We start from the raw sequence: 17,440 nt of genomic DNA on the forward strand, positions 1-17,440 counted from the left end.
CCAGCAGGAGCAAGGAGGACCATCTTGCTGACCTCGCCGAAACGTTTGCGAAAATGCGGGACACACGACTTCGCCTAAACCCCGAAAAGTGCGTCTTCGGCGTTCGCCAGGGGAAAATATTGGGCTACCTGGTGTCACACCGCGGAATCGAGGCCAACCCAACCAAAATTTAGGCCATCATCAACATGACGCCCCCGCAGTCAGCCAGAGACGTCCTGCGCCTGACAGGCAGATTGGCCGCCCTCAACAGATTCATCTCCAAATCCGCAGAGCGAAGTCTCCCCTTCCTCAAAACTCTACGCGGCGCAAAAGACTTCGCTTGGGGACCAGAGCAGGCGGCGGCCTTCGCCTCATTGAAACAGTACCTATCGGAATTGACAGTTCTTACAAGCCCCGACTCTTCGCTACCCCTGTTGCTTTATGTTGCGGCTTCGCCGCATGCGGTCAGCGCGGCACTGGTTCAGGAGCAGACAGTAGAGGGCGTGATCAGGCAGTGTCCAGTTTATTACGTCTCCGAAGTGCTCACACCATCAAAATGTAATATGACGGAACTGGAAAAGATTGCCTATGCAGTTGTTATGTCTTCGCGCAAATTGCGCCACTATTTTAAAGCATTCAAGGTCCGAGTCACCTCAGATAGGGGACTCGGCGAATTGTTCAGGAACCCGTAGGCATCGGTACGGATCGCCAAATGGGCGGCCGAACTCTCTGGCTACCACATCACATTCGAGCCCAGGACAGCCATCAAGTCACAAGTTCTGGCAGACTTCGTCGTCGACTGGACTGGGCCAATAACACAGCCGGACCCGTCCGCAGAGAAGGTTTGGACAATCCATTGCGACGACGCATGGTGCCATGTGGGGGCAGGCGCTGTTGTAGTCATTACCTCACCCACCGGAGTCAAGCACAGATACACGGCACACCTCAGCTTCGCTCTGGAATCTGACAGATGCACAAACAACATAGCAGAATACGAAGCTGTCATCCTCGGCCTCCGCAAACTAAGGACCCTTGGTGTCACCACCTGCATTATTAGAACAGATTCCATGGTAGTCGCCGGCCAAGTCGAGAAAGACTACGCAGCAAAGGACCCCGCACTTATGCAATACCTCGTGGCCATCCGTAGTCTCGAGAGACAATTCAAGGGTTTAACCTTGCAGCATGTGGACCGGGCCAAGAATGAGGAGGCCGACGCATTGGCCAAGGCTGCCGCCAGAGGCGAGTCCCTGCCCTCCGACGTGTTCTACCATGTTATCGGCACGCCAGCCATCCGGAGCCCCGAAGGGCTCCAAATAACCAATGACAGCGAGGGCCACCGCATAGTCAACCTTATTATGACCGAAGACTGGCGGGCACCAATAACTCTGTTTCTACAGGGGAACTACCACCCAACCGACATCAACGAGGCCAAGCGCCTCAAACATCGAAGCCGGGACTTCACACTGATTGAAGGCCAGCTTTACAAGAAGGGGGTCAGTCAGCCAATGCTTAAATGTGTCACCGAGACCGAAGGCGTCCAAATCCTGCGCGAAGTCCACAGAGGTACTTGCGGCTCTCACGCAGGGCCAAGGGCCCTAGCCGCAAAGGTGATCCGTCAAGGTTTCTACTGGCCCGCAATGATCTGCGCCGCAAATCGGGTCACAAGGTCCTGCGAAGCCTGCCAGAAGTTTTCTCCTCGATCAGGCAACCCTTCGCAATTCACGAAACTAATCGCCCACACATGGCCTCTCCAGCGCTGGGGCCTGGACATTGTCGGGCCCCTGCCCACGGCTCAGGGGAACCTCAAGTTCACCTTCGTCGCTGTCGAGTATTTTACCAAATGGATCGAGGCGAGGGCTGTATCCATAATAACATCAAAGACTGCACAGAAATTCTTCTGGCAAAACATTGTTTGCCGCTTCGGAGTACCGTCCGAACTCACAGTTGACAACGGCAAGCAGTTTGACAGCCAAGACTTCAAGGATTTCTGCTTCTCCATTGGCACAAAGCTTGCCTTCGCCTTAGTATACCACCCGCAGTCTAACGGAGTTGTGGAACGCGCAAATGGCAAAATTTTCATAGCTGTCAAGAAGATGCCCCTCGACGAGAAAAAGGGCAAGTGGGCCGATTTGTTACCTGAAGCGGTCTGGGCGCTAAACACGACTGAGTGCAGGGCGACTGGGTTCACCCCTTTCCGCCTTTTATATGGATCGAAGGCCATGACCCCGCAAGAAATAAAACATAGGTCCCCACGGACAGTCTTGTCAGCTGTCCCCGACGTGGACGAACCCACTTCGAAGGATCTCATCGATGGAGACCGCGTCTTCGCCCTACAGGCTCTAAATAAATATCAAGCCCAAACAAAAGCATGGCGTGACCACGCAGTCATCCCGAGGGAATTCAGCGAAAGAGACCTCGTACTCGTCCGAACAGCTCGGACAGAGTCCAGGGGCAAGCTGGAGCCCAAGTGAGAGGGCCCTTTCATCGTCAAGACGAAGGCATCCTCCAGCGCATACAGGCTCGCAACGCCATCCGGCGAGGACTTGGAGCATTCCTGGAACATTGATAATCTCTGTAAATTTTTTGTTTGACTCATCAGGGCCAGCTCGCCCTTGTAATTCGCAAAAACAATTTTATTCTGGCCCGCACTCTTTACCTCCCGGAGGGTGAGGTTTTTAACGAGGCGGAGTCATGTAATATACAAGTGAAAAATCCCCCGCAAAAATCTACGTCGAAAAAAGACCGTGTCGACGGTCTTTAACATTCGGCCAATACAAAGTCACCGCGAGGGGCAGCGCTAGCTACCCTCGCGTGCGACACTCCGCGCAAAAGTCGCCTAAGGGTGCAGTCGGACTAGCACAACAAGTGCGAAAAATCGAAATCTTCCTCAAAAAGACTATCTGTGCGAAAGTCGCCTAAGGGTGCAGCCGGACTAGCACAACAAGTGCGAAAAATCGAAGTCTTCCTCAAAAAGACTATCCGTGCGAAAGTCGCCTAAGGGTGCAGCCGGACTAGCACAACAAGTGCGAAAAATCGAAGTCTTCCTCAAAAAGACTATCCGTGCAAAAGTCGCCTAAGGGTGCAGCCGGACTAGCACAACAAGTGCGAAAAATCGAAGTCTTCCTCAAAAAGACTATCCGTGCGAAAGTCGCCTAAGGGTGCAGCCGGACTAGCACAACAAGTGCGAAAAATCGAAGTCTTCCTCAAAAAGACTATCCGTGCAAAAGTCGCCTAAGGGTGCAGCCGGACTAAGCACAACAAGTGCGAAAAATCGAAGTCTTCCTCAAAAAGACTAGCCGTGCTAAACCCTACACCAAACTGTCCGCGCAAAGACCGACTACAGGCGCGCCGGGCTGACGTAATAAACACACTAGACCAAGTGCGCAACGCCTTTATGAGCATAGCCGAATGCGCGAAGGCGCACAACCTCATCATACAAGCTATAGTTACATATGTACAACGAGGGCATCACACCTTACATCGGTTCAACCTTCGGAATGATTCCCATCTCCCTATAGTTAAATAGCATTATCCTCAGCTCCTCACCTTCAAAAAGACTTCGCAGCTCCCCCTCACCTACACTCGCAACAGCCGGCGAGGACAACAATTCCTGCTTGCCAGCCCTGCCCACACGAAGCCGACCACCGTTCGCCTCACTCACTCTACGCTTCGCAACCGCCCTTCGCCGCCTACGCCCAGCACTCGGACCAGGCACAACTTCAGCATCCGCAGCACGCGGCGAAGCCTCCGCCGCTGCCACATCCAAGGCCGCAAAGTAATCCAAGTCCTCATCCGACGACTCTTCCGTCCACTCAACCGAACTCCCAGAGTCACCAAAATCAGAAAACTTAGAAGCAGACTCATCCGATTCATTCCCAGCATCCACGGTCGAAGCCGCCACAAAATTAGCAGTAGCGGTTGCGTGTGTAGGCCCAAAATCTTGAACCTGCGCAGCAACCAAGGTTCAGCAACATAGACAAAATCCTCTAACTACCCACACCCACTAAGCCACCTGCGAAGGCCCAGCCGCCGTGGGATCCTCCGCTGCTGGCTCCGTCGCCGTCTTCGGGGGATCCTCAGCCCTCGGCACAGCGGTTGGCGACGAGCCACCGCCGGACGCAGTAGCCGCAGGGGCAGCAAGGGAGCCTTCGCCGGTCTCCGGGGGCGGCGCCGGGACGACCTCAGCACCGGCCGCCACCGGGTTCGCCTCGGCTTCGGGCCGCGCGTTGTTCAAAGATCCGAAGTCCTACACGGGCTCGGCACGCGCCGCCTAAAACACAGCACACCGATTCAGCAAGCCCACGTATAACCCACATCCAACAACACTAAACAAAAGACGAACATTACCTGACCCCTTGCCCGGTCGGACCGCTCCCTAACCACCTCCCGACCGTGAGGGCCCCACATCCGGTCAAAGAGGGCCCCCGCGGACTCCTTCACCACCGGGTCCTCGACCTTATAAATCTCACGCTCAAAATCTTCATCAGATCGGTCAAAGACCTCATAGTGGCGGCACCCTTCGCGGGACAGCGCGTTCATCGCCCCTTCGCAGGTGACGAGGGAGGCAAAAGACATAAAACCCTCCACAATGGTCGGGAGCGCCAGCAACTCATCTTGCAGCCACTTGAGGCAGCGAAGGCCCGACTCTTGGTCGGGCACTTCGAAGTCAGCGGTCCGCGCGCCCAGCTCGTGGTATGAGTCCATAAGCTGCTTGCGCGTCCGCTCAACTTCCGAGCGCGTAGAAGCCTCGGCCCTCTCCATGCGGGCCTGCAGAGCGTTGAACCGCCCCTCCCATTCCTCGGCGCGCTGGCTGGCGAGGCTACCCTCCACCCGCGCCAAATTAGCCTCCGCCTGCGCAGACTGCGCCTTGGCGAGGGCCTGATTAGCCTCCCTCCTCTCCTCCGCCAGCTGGCGCCGGAGGTCAGTCCTCTCGCCCTCCAGCGCGGCCACCTTCTCCGCCAGCTTGCGACACTTGCTATCGGCGGCCGACTTTTCCCGGACGACGTCAGCATGCTGCGCCCGAAGTCTCTCGACTTCGGCAGACACAACTGCCATAAGGGCCCTCGACGCCACGCGGTCAGCGAAGTCAGCCGCCTAAAAGACACATAAGACCACAATCCCCACGAAACCGGTAAAAACCGAAGTCTAGCTCAACTTACCTGACTTAGCCGCTGCGACGCCTCCTTCAGCCGGCGGGACACAGCGCCCGCCTCGTCCTTGACGGCAGCGAGCGCCGGAACCTCACCGCCAGCGCTGAGAGCGCTACCCTTCGCCCCGGGCACCGCGACAGACACCGCGGTCGCCGCCGCAGGCGGAACAACAACAAGTTGCCCCTCGCCCGATCCTGCAACGTATCAACAGTCAAAAAAAAATCGGGCTAACGACTTACCAACGAGATAATCGTCCACACTAATATCGGTGCCGAAGTCGGCAACGCGCTTCCCCGGCGAAGGCAATTCTCGGGCCTTCGCGGATCCGGCCAAGGCGGACTTGGTTCCGCCGGCTCCGGTTGCCTTCGCAACCTCCGGCACCTTGCTGGACCCAGGGGCGGCCGATTTCGCCGCCAGCGTCGACTGGCTACCGCCGGGAGCGGCAGACTTCGCAGTCCCCCGCGCCCTCTTCGGCCTAGCCTCGGGCAGCCTGATGACCGCCCGACGCTTCTGCGCAGCCTCCTGACGATCCTTGTCCATCACTGCCGACACAACAGCAGCAATATTCCGTCCATAAGGAAACACTCATATCACGAACCATGCGAGATGTAAAAAAATCTTCGCCGACCGCGCGGGGGATAGGAACGTTCTTAGGCCACCAACCCCCGGTAACCTTCAACATCCGCGCCGAAGACTCTCGGAGCTCGGGCGAAGACATCCTTCCCCCGGGGGCCGCGCATGTCCCCATCAACTCCATAGCAAAACTATCGGAGACCCCAAGTCCTCCCTTCGCAGTACCTAGCTTCCTCTTCTTGGAGGACGGGGCGGCCGCCGGCGCGGAGTCGTCTTCAGTCTCCACCGCCGGTTTTTTTCCCGCGGCGGTCGACAACGTCTTGACCGGGATAACCGCCATACGGCAGACAGTTCAACTCGAAGACCCTATTCAAGCGATCGTTGGATCCGCGTATATCCCAACTACGCTGTGCCTCCGTCTTTGGCACATAGCGACCAACAATCCGCACTGCCCCATCCTCCACCTCACGCACGAATGCGGCGGGATCTCGGCCATGCAAATCCAGTGCGAAGGCGGGACTCCGCACCTGCATCCCGCCACGGGAAGGCATCTGGCGAGGGCATACTTCGCCCAGCGCCCAGCCACGCGCCAAGGGCCACACCCCATATGCGACAAACTCCTCAACCAGATCGCGCCAGCTACTCATGCCGGCCGCGCACCGCAGGGCCCCTTCGTCTGCATCCTCCTCCGCCACTTCAAACTGCGGGTACGCTGGGTAATAATGCGAGCACATCTCGGCCACGGGGAGCCCCAGATGGTCTTCGACTGTACCCTCGGCAACGTAGAACCAAAACTCCCACCGGTTGCCCCATTTATTGCGGGCGCAGGGAACCAACTCCACGACTTCCATCGAAGTCTTGCCGGTCTTCGGTGTAAATGTACAAGACCCAAATTGGGCAATCTTATTTCCGATCATCCTTTTCTGCCAATGCAGACAATAATACTTCGCGAAGACTTCGACCGATGGCTGCCCGCCGTACGAAGTCGTTGCCCAGACATATTTTGACAGGGCCACCACGACATTCGGTGTCAGCTGGTGGACCTGGACGTTGAATCTACGCAGAACTTCTCCCACGAATCGATGCGCGGGCAGACGAAGGCCAGCGGCGAAGAAAGCCTCGAAGACAACCAACTTGCCTTCTGGCTCGGGGACCTCCTCCGCCCCCGGGACACGTGCCACTCCGCCGCCAAAATAACCAAGCTGTTGCATGTCTTGCACGCGGACCGAGGACATCCGCGACACGCCGAACTCCACTGTGTCGCCGGCGCGCAACTCCTCCGCCGCCACATTGCTCAGCGTCTCCTCAGACGACGCGTCGGCCGGCGGTGTAGCGGCAGCAGAAGAGGAAGAGGACGACATCGCTACGTACCGTCGGCGGCGGCGGGCGGTCTGCTTCACATGGGCCAGATCTCCGACGAGCAAGAGCAAGGAGGGCAGACGAGCAGCGAGCGGTTTGAAAAGGCGATTAGGGTTTTCGCGGAGCGCGGAAAGATAAAGTTCAAAACGCGCCGCCCCCCGCCCCCTTTTATACACAGAGCGCGACGCTTCGGGAAACCCGCAATCCAACAGTACGGCGTCAATCAACGGTCATGTCATAAACCCCCGCGGAACCACTTCGAGCGAGGGCAACGTCTCCACCATCTAGCGACGTCTTCGACACCAGATGACTTAGTCGAACTGGTTCCTCGGAGGGCAAATGTTGGGGCGAAGGCGAAGACGCCACCCTTCGCTCGATGCCTTCGTCGACCTCGCTGCACCAACGGAGGCAAGACGACGGGCAGACTCACCCTTCGTCCCACACGTCGCCAGACGAAGACCTGTGACGAGGTCGTCTCATCTTGCGACCTCGTCCAACTTGGAGGCCCACGTGTGATCCGGCCCATTGTAACAGACCCTACGTGGCCGCTGCGCATTACGGGCCTAATTTGTAAAGGTCTCCCTATAATTACGGTCTGTAACCCTGCTTTATGGGAATATTCCGGGGGATAACCTAGGTGCCTGAGGGCACATGCGTCCTTAACACTGGACGCTGGACACTCAGATACCTATAAATACCCCCGCACAGTGCCCTTGAGAGGCTAGATTAACAGAGCTATTGTCATCCCGTGCAAAAACCCTGTTTGCGTTGCTACACTCCCCCGTTGGATCAACTTGCACCCGGAGAGCAAGTTCCAACAGACCTAGCAACATTTCTCTCTGTTTGGAATAGTCTACTTTATAGTATGCTTATCTTAGGTTTCAATTAGTTTTTCACCTTTGAGAATCTGGACAAGTCACCTTCTTATAGTATTATGCTTCCCTTTTGTGTATTCCAAATTAACATGTTTATGTTTTTTCATGAATGCATGAGTTGTTTTATATTCCACTCTGTAATAAGTACACTGTTGTTGAATTGTGGTTCACCTCAATATATGGCCTCACACTGCTCTTATTATGTTACCTTCTATTGCCTGATCCTAAACATCAATGTTATCTTCTAAGTACTTCACAAGCATTTTCGTAACCAAAACAGATGCTAGATTACAACTCTATTTTGTCGCTTGGTTGATTTTTCACCTGGCTTTTTACAAACTTGAATTCATTTGGACAATATTGGTTTTGAGTCAACATGTTGGTGGAATGATACCACGATCGTGAAGAACTGCATGCCCGTATTTGAACCAGGCAAATATCTTTGAACATTGCGCTGTTACGGGATATGAATACTTCTCTATTGAGATCTTATGTTGGTTGTATCATGAGCAGAAGCTGTATCGCACATGCAGTTCCATGAACACCTTATTGCGGAAACAAAGGTCTGATTAAGACACAGTATGGCCCACTAACTGAAATGGTGTATTTGCTTTTGTTTTTGACAGCACATTTGCTTGATACAAAAAACTGAGATGTCAGTTATCAAGTTATCTTGCAAACTTATAATTCTGCTTGATTGGACTTTAGAAAATTATCATTTAACATTTATTCAGTTTCAATATTTGCGCTCTTGATTTCTTATTTGTTATCCAAGCTCACACTATAGGTTGCTAACATTTAATGAACAAGTTGAGAGAATTCCAAGAGTTTTTCTGTTTCTGAACACCATGATTGATAAGCGACTACACTGTTTTTGCACGAGCATTAATATTCTGAGTTTCTGACTCATGGAAAACAATATAACCTGCTACAGTTACGCAGGCTCTCCTTGAGATGAGATGCCAGTTACAAGTGAAATAACAGGCAGTGCTATTTGCTAATCAATGCACTACCCTCATGCAAACTTCTGCACTGTTGTTAACGGAAAATACATACAGACCAACATGATTTCCTCGGGACACTGGTTAGTGATCAGTTGATCAGCACAGCTCATCTCAACGCTGTAACAACAGACAGGTTCCTTGGACCGCTACAACCCTCCAGGCTCCACTACCAGTGATTGCCTCCAAAGTTGCACTCACCACCTTCAGGGTTCAGGTGACGTTGCTCCACATTGAAGTACTGCTTTGAGGTATCTTTGGCCACTGAAAAAGTCGCTATGCTGTGTTCTTCAGGCTAGCTACCTTCCGTAGATATTGTCTTTACAGGGGATACTTTTACCTACACTTTTGTACAATGTATGCTCTACAGAAGCCTTTAAATAGCAGGAACCGTCACAAAGACAATGGGAGTGACGCCTTTGGGAATATTCTCTGTCCTGGTGCTAGGATGGCTAGGGGATCATATCTGTGTTTCCTCCGTTCAAATGTCTCCCACCTTGCTCCAAAGTGGGTTTTCCACTGCTCCTGTGTGGTGTAGTGTGCTAGATACTGTTTCATCCCAATATCAGCCTCTTCACAGAACTCTACTATTTGGCTGTTCAGGCTCATCGCATGTGCAATGCTGCCGTGACCTGAGAGAGACGGTGCTGAAGAAAGGAATCCCACTAGGTAGAAAATTTCCTCATCTGGTATGACCACTGACGTTTTGTTGTCCCACCTGCATCAGAACGAACAGACGAATTGAGCTACCTTAACCGTGCGCAACTAGATTAACTTATTATTTGTGACAGTAATTTTTGCAAGTGAAGGAAGTTACTTTGATTTGTTCACTGGATAAAGCAATATAGGACCATTGTTGCTATCTTTCAGGATCCTGCCAAAGACTTCCGTAGCAAATCTGCGGATTGAGCTCCTCGGTATCAGAAGATTCAACCAAGGGTGTGGAACTTCCCAGAGGCTTTGTGCCCTCAGCTTCAGCTCAGAGGTGTGCACCCTGTCCAAAAACTCCAGGTACGTGACATCGGTGTGGAATAGAGTAGACTGTATGAATCTAAGCCGAGATAGCAGTACAGCAACTTCCTGTAAACATAAAATTTACAGTTATTATCATTGGAGTCTAATATCTTGGTGCAAAGTGAAATAACAGGCTCACCTGTTCCATGGTATCAGTGTCGCCACTATTGAAGTTCTTGGTTAGTTCGAGGCAGTATAGCACTCTTCCATCTGACTGGAAATGGCTTGCTTGGACTGGGTCCTGTGGCTTGAAGGACGCCCTCCAGTTGTTGAGGATGCCTGTCCTGTTTATGATGACAAAACCTTCAATGTAGTCAAAGGAGTTCTCTGCCATGATCAACATCTCCTGGTCTTCGGTGAAGCTTTCAAAATCCGAGTAAAGAACTCTTATCCACCTCACCTGTCATTGTATATATATACATCCATTTACTAAATGACTGCATGCTGTCTGGAGATTTCATTTAACTGAATCGCTTGTCTGATGACTTACCATCTCTGGAGCAGGCTCAAGTGCAATCCTTGCTCTGGTTATGATCCCGAACTGACCAAGACCGCCGAGAGCAGCATAGAAGAGATCAGAGTTATCCTCGGGTGAGCAGGTAACGACGTCTCCCCTTCCTGCATTTGGTTTTTACGATTATTACGATCAGCGACTGTTTTTTTTTATGTTTCGTTATGTATGCTCCAAGCTAGTTGATTGAATGCTTTGTGAGTTCGTTTGAGACCTGTCACAATCTCCAGTTGATTGACATTGCTGACCTGCGGTCCGTGGCGGAACGCCTGGCCGCTGACCCCCGCATTAGACAAGGTGCCACCGACCGTGAGATGGAGATAGTCCGTCCACGACTTGGGTGCCAGGCCGTGCTTCAGCGTCTCACGCAGGACATTGATCCAGAGCTCTCCTCCGGGGGCATCGACAAAGCCGTCGTGGACCTGGAGCCTAGCGCCCCGGAGCGACTCCATCCTGACCACGATCCCCTGGGCGGCCTGGGACTGACCCATGAGGGAGTGTCCATGCCCGCGCGCCGCGACGGTGAGCGGCGAGCCCTCGCCCAGGGAGAAGACGTGCCTCACGGTGGCGGCGATATCGGAGACCGAGCCTGGGTGGAGCACGGCGGCCGGCAGGAAGCTGCACTGGTTGCCGAAGTCCCGCGCCATGGCGGAGACGTCATGGAAGCTGAAATGACCGTCGAGGCGCAGCGCGCCGAGGGGCGATAGCATGTCCTCGTCGGGGACGTGCATGGTCAGCCTGGCGAGCGCCAGCAGGACCAGCAGCTTGAAGCAGTGCACCAGTGATGGCGGCTTCATGGTAGTCAGCCGGCCGGGCTCAATTTATAATTCGACAAACCAACAAAAAGGAGGGGAGTTCGGCAGGTTGGTGCTGGGCAGTTGGGGAGCTTGGAATCAGAAGGCAGAGAGAGAGAGAGAGAGAGAGAGAGAGAAGAGGGGGTTTCCTGGTTGCGCGCCAAGTTTCTTGAGGTGCAACGAGGTAAGACTAGAGGAGGAAGACGGAAGGAGGGTTGAAGAAGGCGGTGGCTGTCCATGCAGGGGAGGGAGGGGGCCTCTCTATATAGGAGCTTGCGGCTTGCCTCGCGACTCGCGAGGAGGAGTGTGGGTGGTGCGGTGGTCAGCTAGTCAGCTGTGGGCGCTAGCTGTTTGGTAAAAACCGTATGGCGACTGTCTGCTTGCCGGCTTGCTTGCTTGCCGGTTGCGAATTGAGGCGCAGACATGTGCTAGTGGTGCATTGCGGAAGTTTCTTTTTAGAGCATGATGTTCTCGCTTTGTAGCTGCTGTCTTAAGCAACGGGGGAACATGTGTTGGCTAGTTAACAGCCTAATGGAGACGACATAGCCACATATAGGTGAGACTGTGTGTGTGAGAGAGGGAGAGGCAAAAGAAGGGGGGCAGGATCGGATCCTCTGTTCCAGTATCACCGGCTCTCTCTCCGGACAGTCACATGGCTTGCATGCGTCTGTCCCTGGGCAAGCCCACAGGACATCCCTATGTTCTGCTCGCTGGTCATATGCTGTTGGATTGGAGCTCACCAACACTAATCAGCCTCTGATTCTGTGGCCTCACTGCCCTGCTCTCCTCCTCCATTTTCCCATGCCTGTACTGTAGAGGATCAGTTCCATGGTGACCCGGCCGGCCATCGTTGTTGAGCTTGAGCTGTGAGCTCAGCTTGTCCGTCTGGGAATTGATTGACAGGTTGGAGTTGGAGAGCAGCTAGCAGACACCAGGGGTCCTCACAAGTTAGTTTCTGGAAATCTAATAGCATCCGGGTGATGGCAACTTGGGCACACATGCGCGACCACTTCTGTGGTACGACTTGGACCGTCGCGTTTGCTGCCGCCTTTCCCCTTCCTCTGCGTATGTTTGCATGTGGAAGACGAGGCATACATACGCACACATGCGTACGCGGCACACCAAGCTCGTGTCGATTCTGTGTGGACGCCATGGAGTCCAGATCGACGACGTCGCGGAGGATAGCCTACTGGAGCCGAACGCAAGCAGCGGCGGATCGTCCGAGCAAGTCAAGCAGAGCAGCAGATTGCTATTGCTAGCTGGTCAGTCAGAACACTCGTGACTTGTAGGGCTGAGCCGATGATGTCGCTCGCTGTTGGTGTCAAGGAATTTATGCTAGTGCAGAGGTGAAACCGACACGATGGACACCGGCAGACGGCAACGCATCGGGATGCGACCAAGTGGTTCGGTCCGTTCCGTTCCGTTCCTGTGCGGCGGAGCGGAGCACTAGGCGATGGAGCTAGCTGGAGCAGGAAGCAAGCGAAGGGGACGGAGCCCATGCGTCGTCGTCGGGGTGGAGGCAGGGAGGCCACTTCGACCGTCCATCCTGTCCGCGCGCATGCATTACTTTGCCTGGTACTGGTAGGCAGACTCCACAACGGAGATTCTTGTCCACTCTCCACCTCATCCGTGCCAAAACTTACCTGTCTTCAGTGATTCGCCTAAAATAGGGTATATGACAACTGTTTGCAAAATAAAGTTTGAAATAAGGGATGTCATAGAAAATCTGCCGCAGATGGCCTAACAACTCAAATAGTAACACCTATATATTATATATACTACTACTATTAAAAAAATCTAGAGGGCCCTAATACTTGCGCAGCTTTTGCAATGCAAGCTGTTCCCGCCCCGATGGTAAACAAACATGTGAGGAACTATTCTAGTAATGGTTAAACTTATTCTTGTGATAAGTCTACAAATTTTACAGGGAAAAAAAGAGAAACATACCTGCTATGTAGCACATTCTGCAAATGGCTTTGTTTGCATTAGACCGTAATAATGAACAAAATGAAAAAGTGGTGTGTATGTTATGTATATTAAGAGACCGGCCCTCTGGCTTGGAAAGGCAAAAGCACACACATGTTTAGTGCTCACCACAGGCCACCTTCCAGAACACGGCCTCGGCCTGGCCTTCAAGCGCTGGGACCAACCACTACACCAAGAACGGTGGATCGTGGACGGATGGCGTGGCGCCACTGATTCATTGTGTTGCCAAATGACAGCCTTTTATGCGTTTGACCTTGACGGCGCCCGTCCGTTGCAATGCACCGTTGTGCCAATGTGGTCCACACAATTCATCGTCAGCAGTCACATGTATGTATGCTAGCTGGAAAGCCAAAATGCACACTGTGCTTTGAGCCTACGTACAGATTTATATATGCATGGATTCGGCATTTAACGGCCAGACGGAACAGAAGGAGATTTTTCTCCATTTAATTATCTACAAAGATACAGTATGTCAGTATCACTTTAGCTGATGGTCAGTTTTCTGACCAGTTTAAGAGAATGATGATAATAATGAGGCGCTTGCGATCGAGGTGCTCTTCTAAAACTGCATGATGCACAAGGGACCTCCGTTAACAGTAGTTATAGACAAGTCAGCCGATTGAGATGGTACCAATGATAGACGCCATTGTGCACAGGTGTTGTTGTTGTTGTTGCTGCTGTGTTCTCGCACTGACTGGCCAAGCTGATGTGCGAGCAAGACACTCACTGCCAGCGTTCTGAGGGGATGCTCGTGCATGCATGCATTGGACTATGGGAGACCGGACCTGAGGAAGCAGGGAGGTGGCCGGAGAGCGATTGCCGGTGCGGCCCGGCCTCGAGATCGCGCGGAAGTGGACTCCGGGGACCCATGCCCCACGTGGCCTTCTGGACATTTTCGCCGGTGGCTTTCGGCCCGTGGGGCCCAGTGGGGGGGGGGGGGGATGGCCCCATCCTGCTGCTTGCTTCTGGGATCTTGTACTTTTCTCATCTTCTCTCCGTCTCATCTGCATGAGGATGGCAGTTGCCAGGTAGACAGCCTCATGAGTTTATGATATAGTGGTAACGTTGTACCACGTTCACTCTTGCCCTTGGAATCCAAGTCTTGAGTTTGGTAGATAGTTTTTTTTGAATGGAAGGGGCAAAAGACTTGTCGCTCCGATATATTAGATTAGAGAAGAAAGGAAAGGATAATACAAAACCCAAGCCACTGAAGGGAAGAGGATAAGAAAGAAAAAATAAAAAAGTTAAAAAGAGTTAAAAGAACTTAAAAAGAGAACAAAAACCCACTAGTCCAGACCAACAAGACCTCAGCTACTAGCAATATCCGTTGACTGCAAGAGACACTTGTTCAACGCTTCTATGCTAACTTTGGAAAATTCTGTTATTTCTTTCCAGCCATAAATTCCACCAAAAATGAGTTTGGTAGATAGTTAGCTGTACAGCTAAAGGATTCTACACAATAGTTTTGTCAGACTAGTGGGTGTCATCCAATTGCAGTTTCTACGATTTTTGGAAACTCCTGTATAGAGATGGCAATAGGTACCCGATACTAGATAGGTAAAAACTTTGTTAGGACATGAATATGATGAATTTTGATACTCACATGTATTTTATTGGGCACTTTACTATACTCATTGGATATGGTGGGCATGTGTATGTTCTCTCGTCCTATATCCGTCACCCGATAGAAAATCCGCTAATCTATGACATATGTGTCAGATTATTAGAAATGTTCTATATAAAATTAGAAGAAAAGGTACGAAGGATGACCCTTAAGCTCCCACAACTTACACACCTTAAATATTTAAGTATTAAGTAATGTGTACCGAACAATTAGAATACTATCATAATGTTGTATGTTGTCTTTGAGAATTTTCTTTTGGGCTATGAGTGCTATATCTTGTGTAATCGGACGACATGATGGCGTTATTTAATGTTGAATGTTGTTGAATTTATGGTGAAGTTATGTTGGTTTCAATGAATTTGTGAGACACAAAGATAATATACTATTTTAGTATATTTTATTGATGAGATATGGAGCTTCAATATTTTGTATCTATCTGATACTTTCACTATTAAAATGATCATGTCTATTGGAATATTGGTGGTTATAGGTACTCGATGGATACTTGCTACCAGCGGTGTATATAGGTATGGAGTAATTTTGTACCAAAATATCGTAGTGGGTACGAGTAGTGGGGGTATTTTTTTTCTCTAGTGAATATGGATATGGCATCATATGCCTAACTTCCTTACTCCTGAACAGTATGAAGACAGTATGAAGACTCCGTACTATTTTTGCAGGTACCGTTGAACCAAGCTCGGGAAACCATTATATTCCCAAGTTTTTAGAATTTAATTATAAGAGGGTGGGTGTTCATTAGCAGGTACAACCTCGACCATCGGACGATCGCAATTCTTCAATACATGGCTTCACCTTCACCACACTTGGGCTTTAGAAAGAAGAAAAAAAGACAACAAAAATACATGATTACAACTAGTGAACTTGACTGGTATAGATATTTATGGACAGTATGCTGACCTACGTTGGCATGTTTCAGATGCGTGTGCCGTGTCTGGTCTGAAAAACTGTTGTGCACCACAAGCTCTGGTCCAAAGCGCCACGTACGTGCTTTCTTTCTCTGTCATCTCAGTTGTGTGCCAACGTGAACCTATGTACATCAGCGTTCGTGTCGAGCTACGCAGGGGCGCGCGGCAACCTCCTTTATTTTCCAACTCCCTTTGACCGGTTTTCATCGGATCGGTAGTGCCAGATGCATGCATGCGGAAGAGGGAGTGTGTGTGATGGCAGAGAGCGACCGAATTGGACGTTCACTGAACCAACGTATGGAAAATAACCCATCGATCTCATCTGGCTAGTGCGTTGGTCTATATGATCAAGCTCTGAAAACAGTGACAAAGTATGAAAACTACATTGTCTTTTGTATGCGGATGCATTCCCATGTCGATGCATGTAGCATATATGCAATTGCAATGCACTAATACAGTGCAGTGCTAATATCTTCTTGTGTGCAATTGCAATGCATGCAGTAGTCAAAAGCTAGATGCCATGAGAACCAACCCTAAAAGGCGGTCTAACCATCTAAGACGGCAACTAGCTAGCGCTGCACTTGGCATGATTTCTTTTTTTTAACTACTTTAACCAGCAGGCAGCAGCCAGACCACCTGATAATTGTCCAGTGTTTAGGTAGACAGCAGTTAATCCTCACGCACTGTTCTTCGCTTTGTTCGTGTCATCATATTGCCGGCATCTTTGAACATTATTGTATCGCTAGCTTTCGACGTCAGCTGCAAAGTAAAAAAAACCACTGACATAAAAGACTAGCAAATAGAATTAATATTAAAACTATCGATCAAATCACTATAGTAAAACAACTCACATCCGACGACCATTCAATATCCGACAGCTTTCTATGCTACCGTCGGACGTAATCTTATGTCCGAGGACCTCTGGTGACCGTCGGATATAATAGCTCATGTCCGACGGCTTATCTAACTTATATCCGACGGTCCGAGTGATAGCCGTTGGATTTATCCGAGTGATAGCCATTGGATTTAACCTTATGTTTGATGGCCAACCGTCGGACTTAAGCGATTTCCACGCGCGTGGCCAGGCACCGCCGTTTCAGTTCCACCGCGCGCTGCCCACAATCATCTCTCCCGCCGCCGTGGCCAGGCACCGCCCAAGCTCGCTCGCCGCCGCCGCCGCGCTGCTGCTCCCACCGCCACCGTACCCGCTCCCACCGCCACCGCGCTGCCCGCTCCCACCGTCGTCAACCGCCCCGGTGCCCACCACCGCCGCCCCGGCACCTGCTCCGACGTCGGCGTCCCCGACTCGTCCCCCGCCCACGCGATGACCGTCCCGCCGCCAAGCCGCTAAGTGAGTATTTTTAATTTTTAGTATAATTGTGTCAATGTATATATTGTTTTTTAGTTGTCTTTTTTCAGTATTAAATTTTTTGTATGTTTAATATTGTTTAGCTTGTTATGTCCGATGACCGAAATTTGATTATGTAATAAATTTATTTTGTTTTAGTTCACTTAGTGGTGTTTAGATAATTTAAACCTTTAATTTCTGAGGGTAATTATTATGCCCTCAGAAATAAGGTTATTTTATCTAATTTGTCACTCGTGACAATGTTATTTCGTATATATTATATGTTATTTCGTATATATT

General features: G+C 51.2%; 1 protein-coding gene and 1 long non-coding RNA gene across 2 annotated transcripts; one reads left to right on the forward strand and one right to left on the reverse strand.

The window, feature by feature from the left end:
- Positions 1-8,686: 8,686 nt before the first annotated feature.
- On the reverse strand, positions 8,687-11,477 carry LOC542507 (cytokinin oxidase 2). Its single transcript, NM_001112056.2, has 5 exons — positions 10,677-11,477; positions 10,442-10,569; positions 10,091-10,351; positions 9,755-10,017; positions 8,687-9,655 (listed from the first exon to the last, which is right to left on the reverse strand). Exons 1-5 carry the CDS (start codon positions 11,257-11,259, stop codon positions 9,331-9,333), a joined length of 1,560 nt encoding a protein of 519 aa, NP_001105526.1. The 5' UTR covers positions 11,260-11,477; the 3' UTR covers positions 8,687-9,330.
- On the forward strand, positions 9,808-17,143 carry LOC103650766 (uncharacterized). The gene is made up of 4 exons (XR_564373.4): positions 9,808-10,327; positions 10,456-10,550; positions 15,357-15,393; positions 15,547-17,143. It is a non-coding gene; the product is annotated as an uncharacterized lncRNA (long non-coding RNA).
- Positions 17,144-17,440: the final 297 nt, after the last annotated feature.

The sequence above is a fragment of the Zea mays genome, chromosome 3, assembly GCF_902167145.1.
Source record: "Zea mays cultivar B73 chromosome 3, Zm-B73-REFERENCE-NAM-5.0, whole genome shotgun sequence".
In the NCBI taxonomy this organism is placed as follows: domain Eukaryota; kingdom Viridiplantae; phylum Streptophyta; class Magnoliopsida; order Poales; family Poaceae; genus Zea; species Zea mays.

Bases quoted from the DNA above. Each gene is read 5' to 3' on its own strand.
- LOC542507 (NM_001112056.2), bottom strand. From the start codon at position 11,259: ATGAAGCCGCCATCACTGGTGCACTGCTTCAAGCTGCTGGTCCTGCTG. The intron at 10,570-10,676 runs GTCTCAAACGAA...AACCAAATGCAG, and splicing joins TCAACTGGAGATTGTGACAG to GAAGGGGAGACGTCGTTACC. The intron at 10,018-10,090 runs GTGAGCCTGTTA...TTATGTTTACAG, and splicing joins ACACTGATACCATGGAACAG to GAAGTTGCTGTACTGCTATC.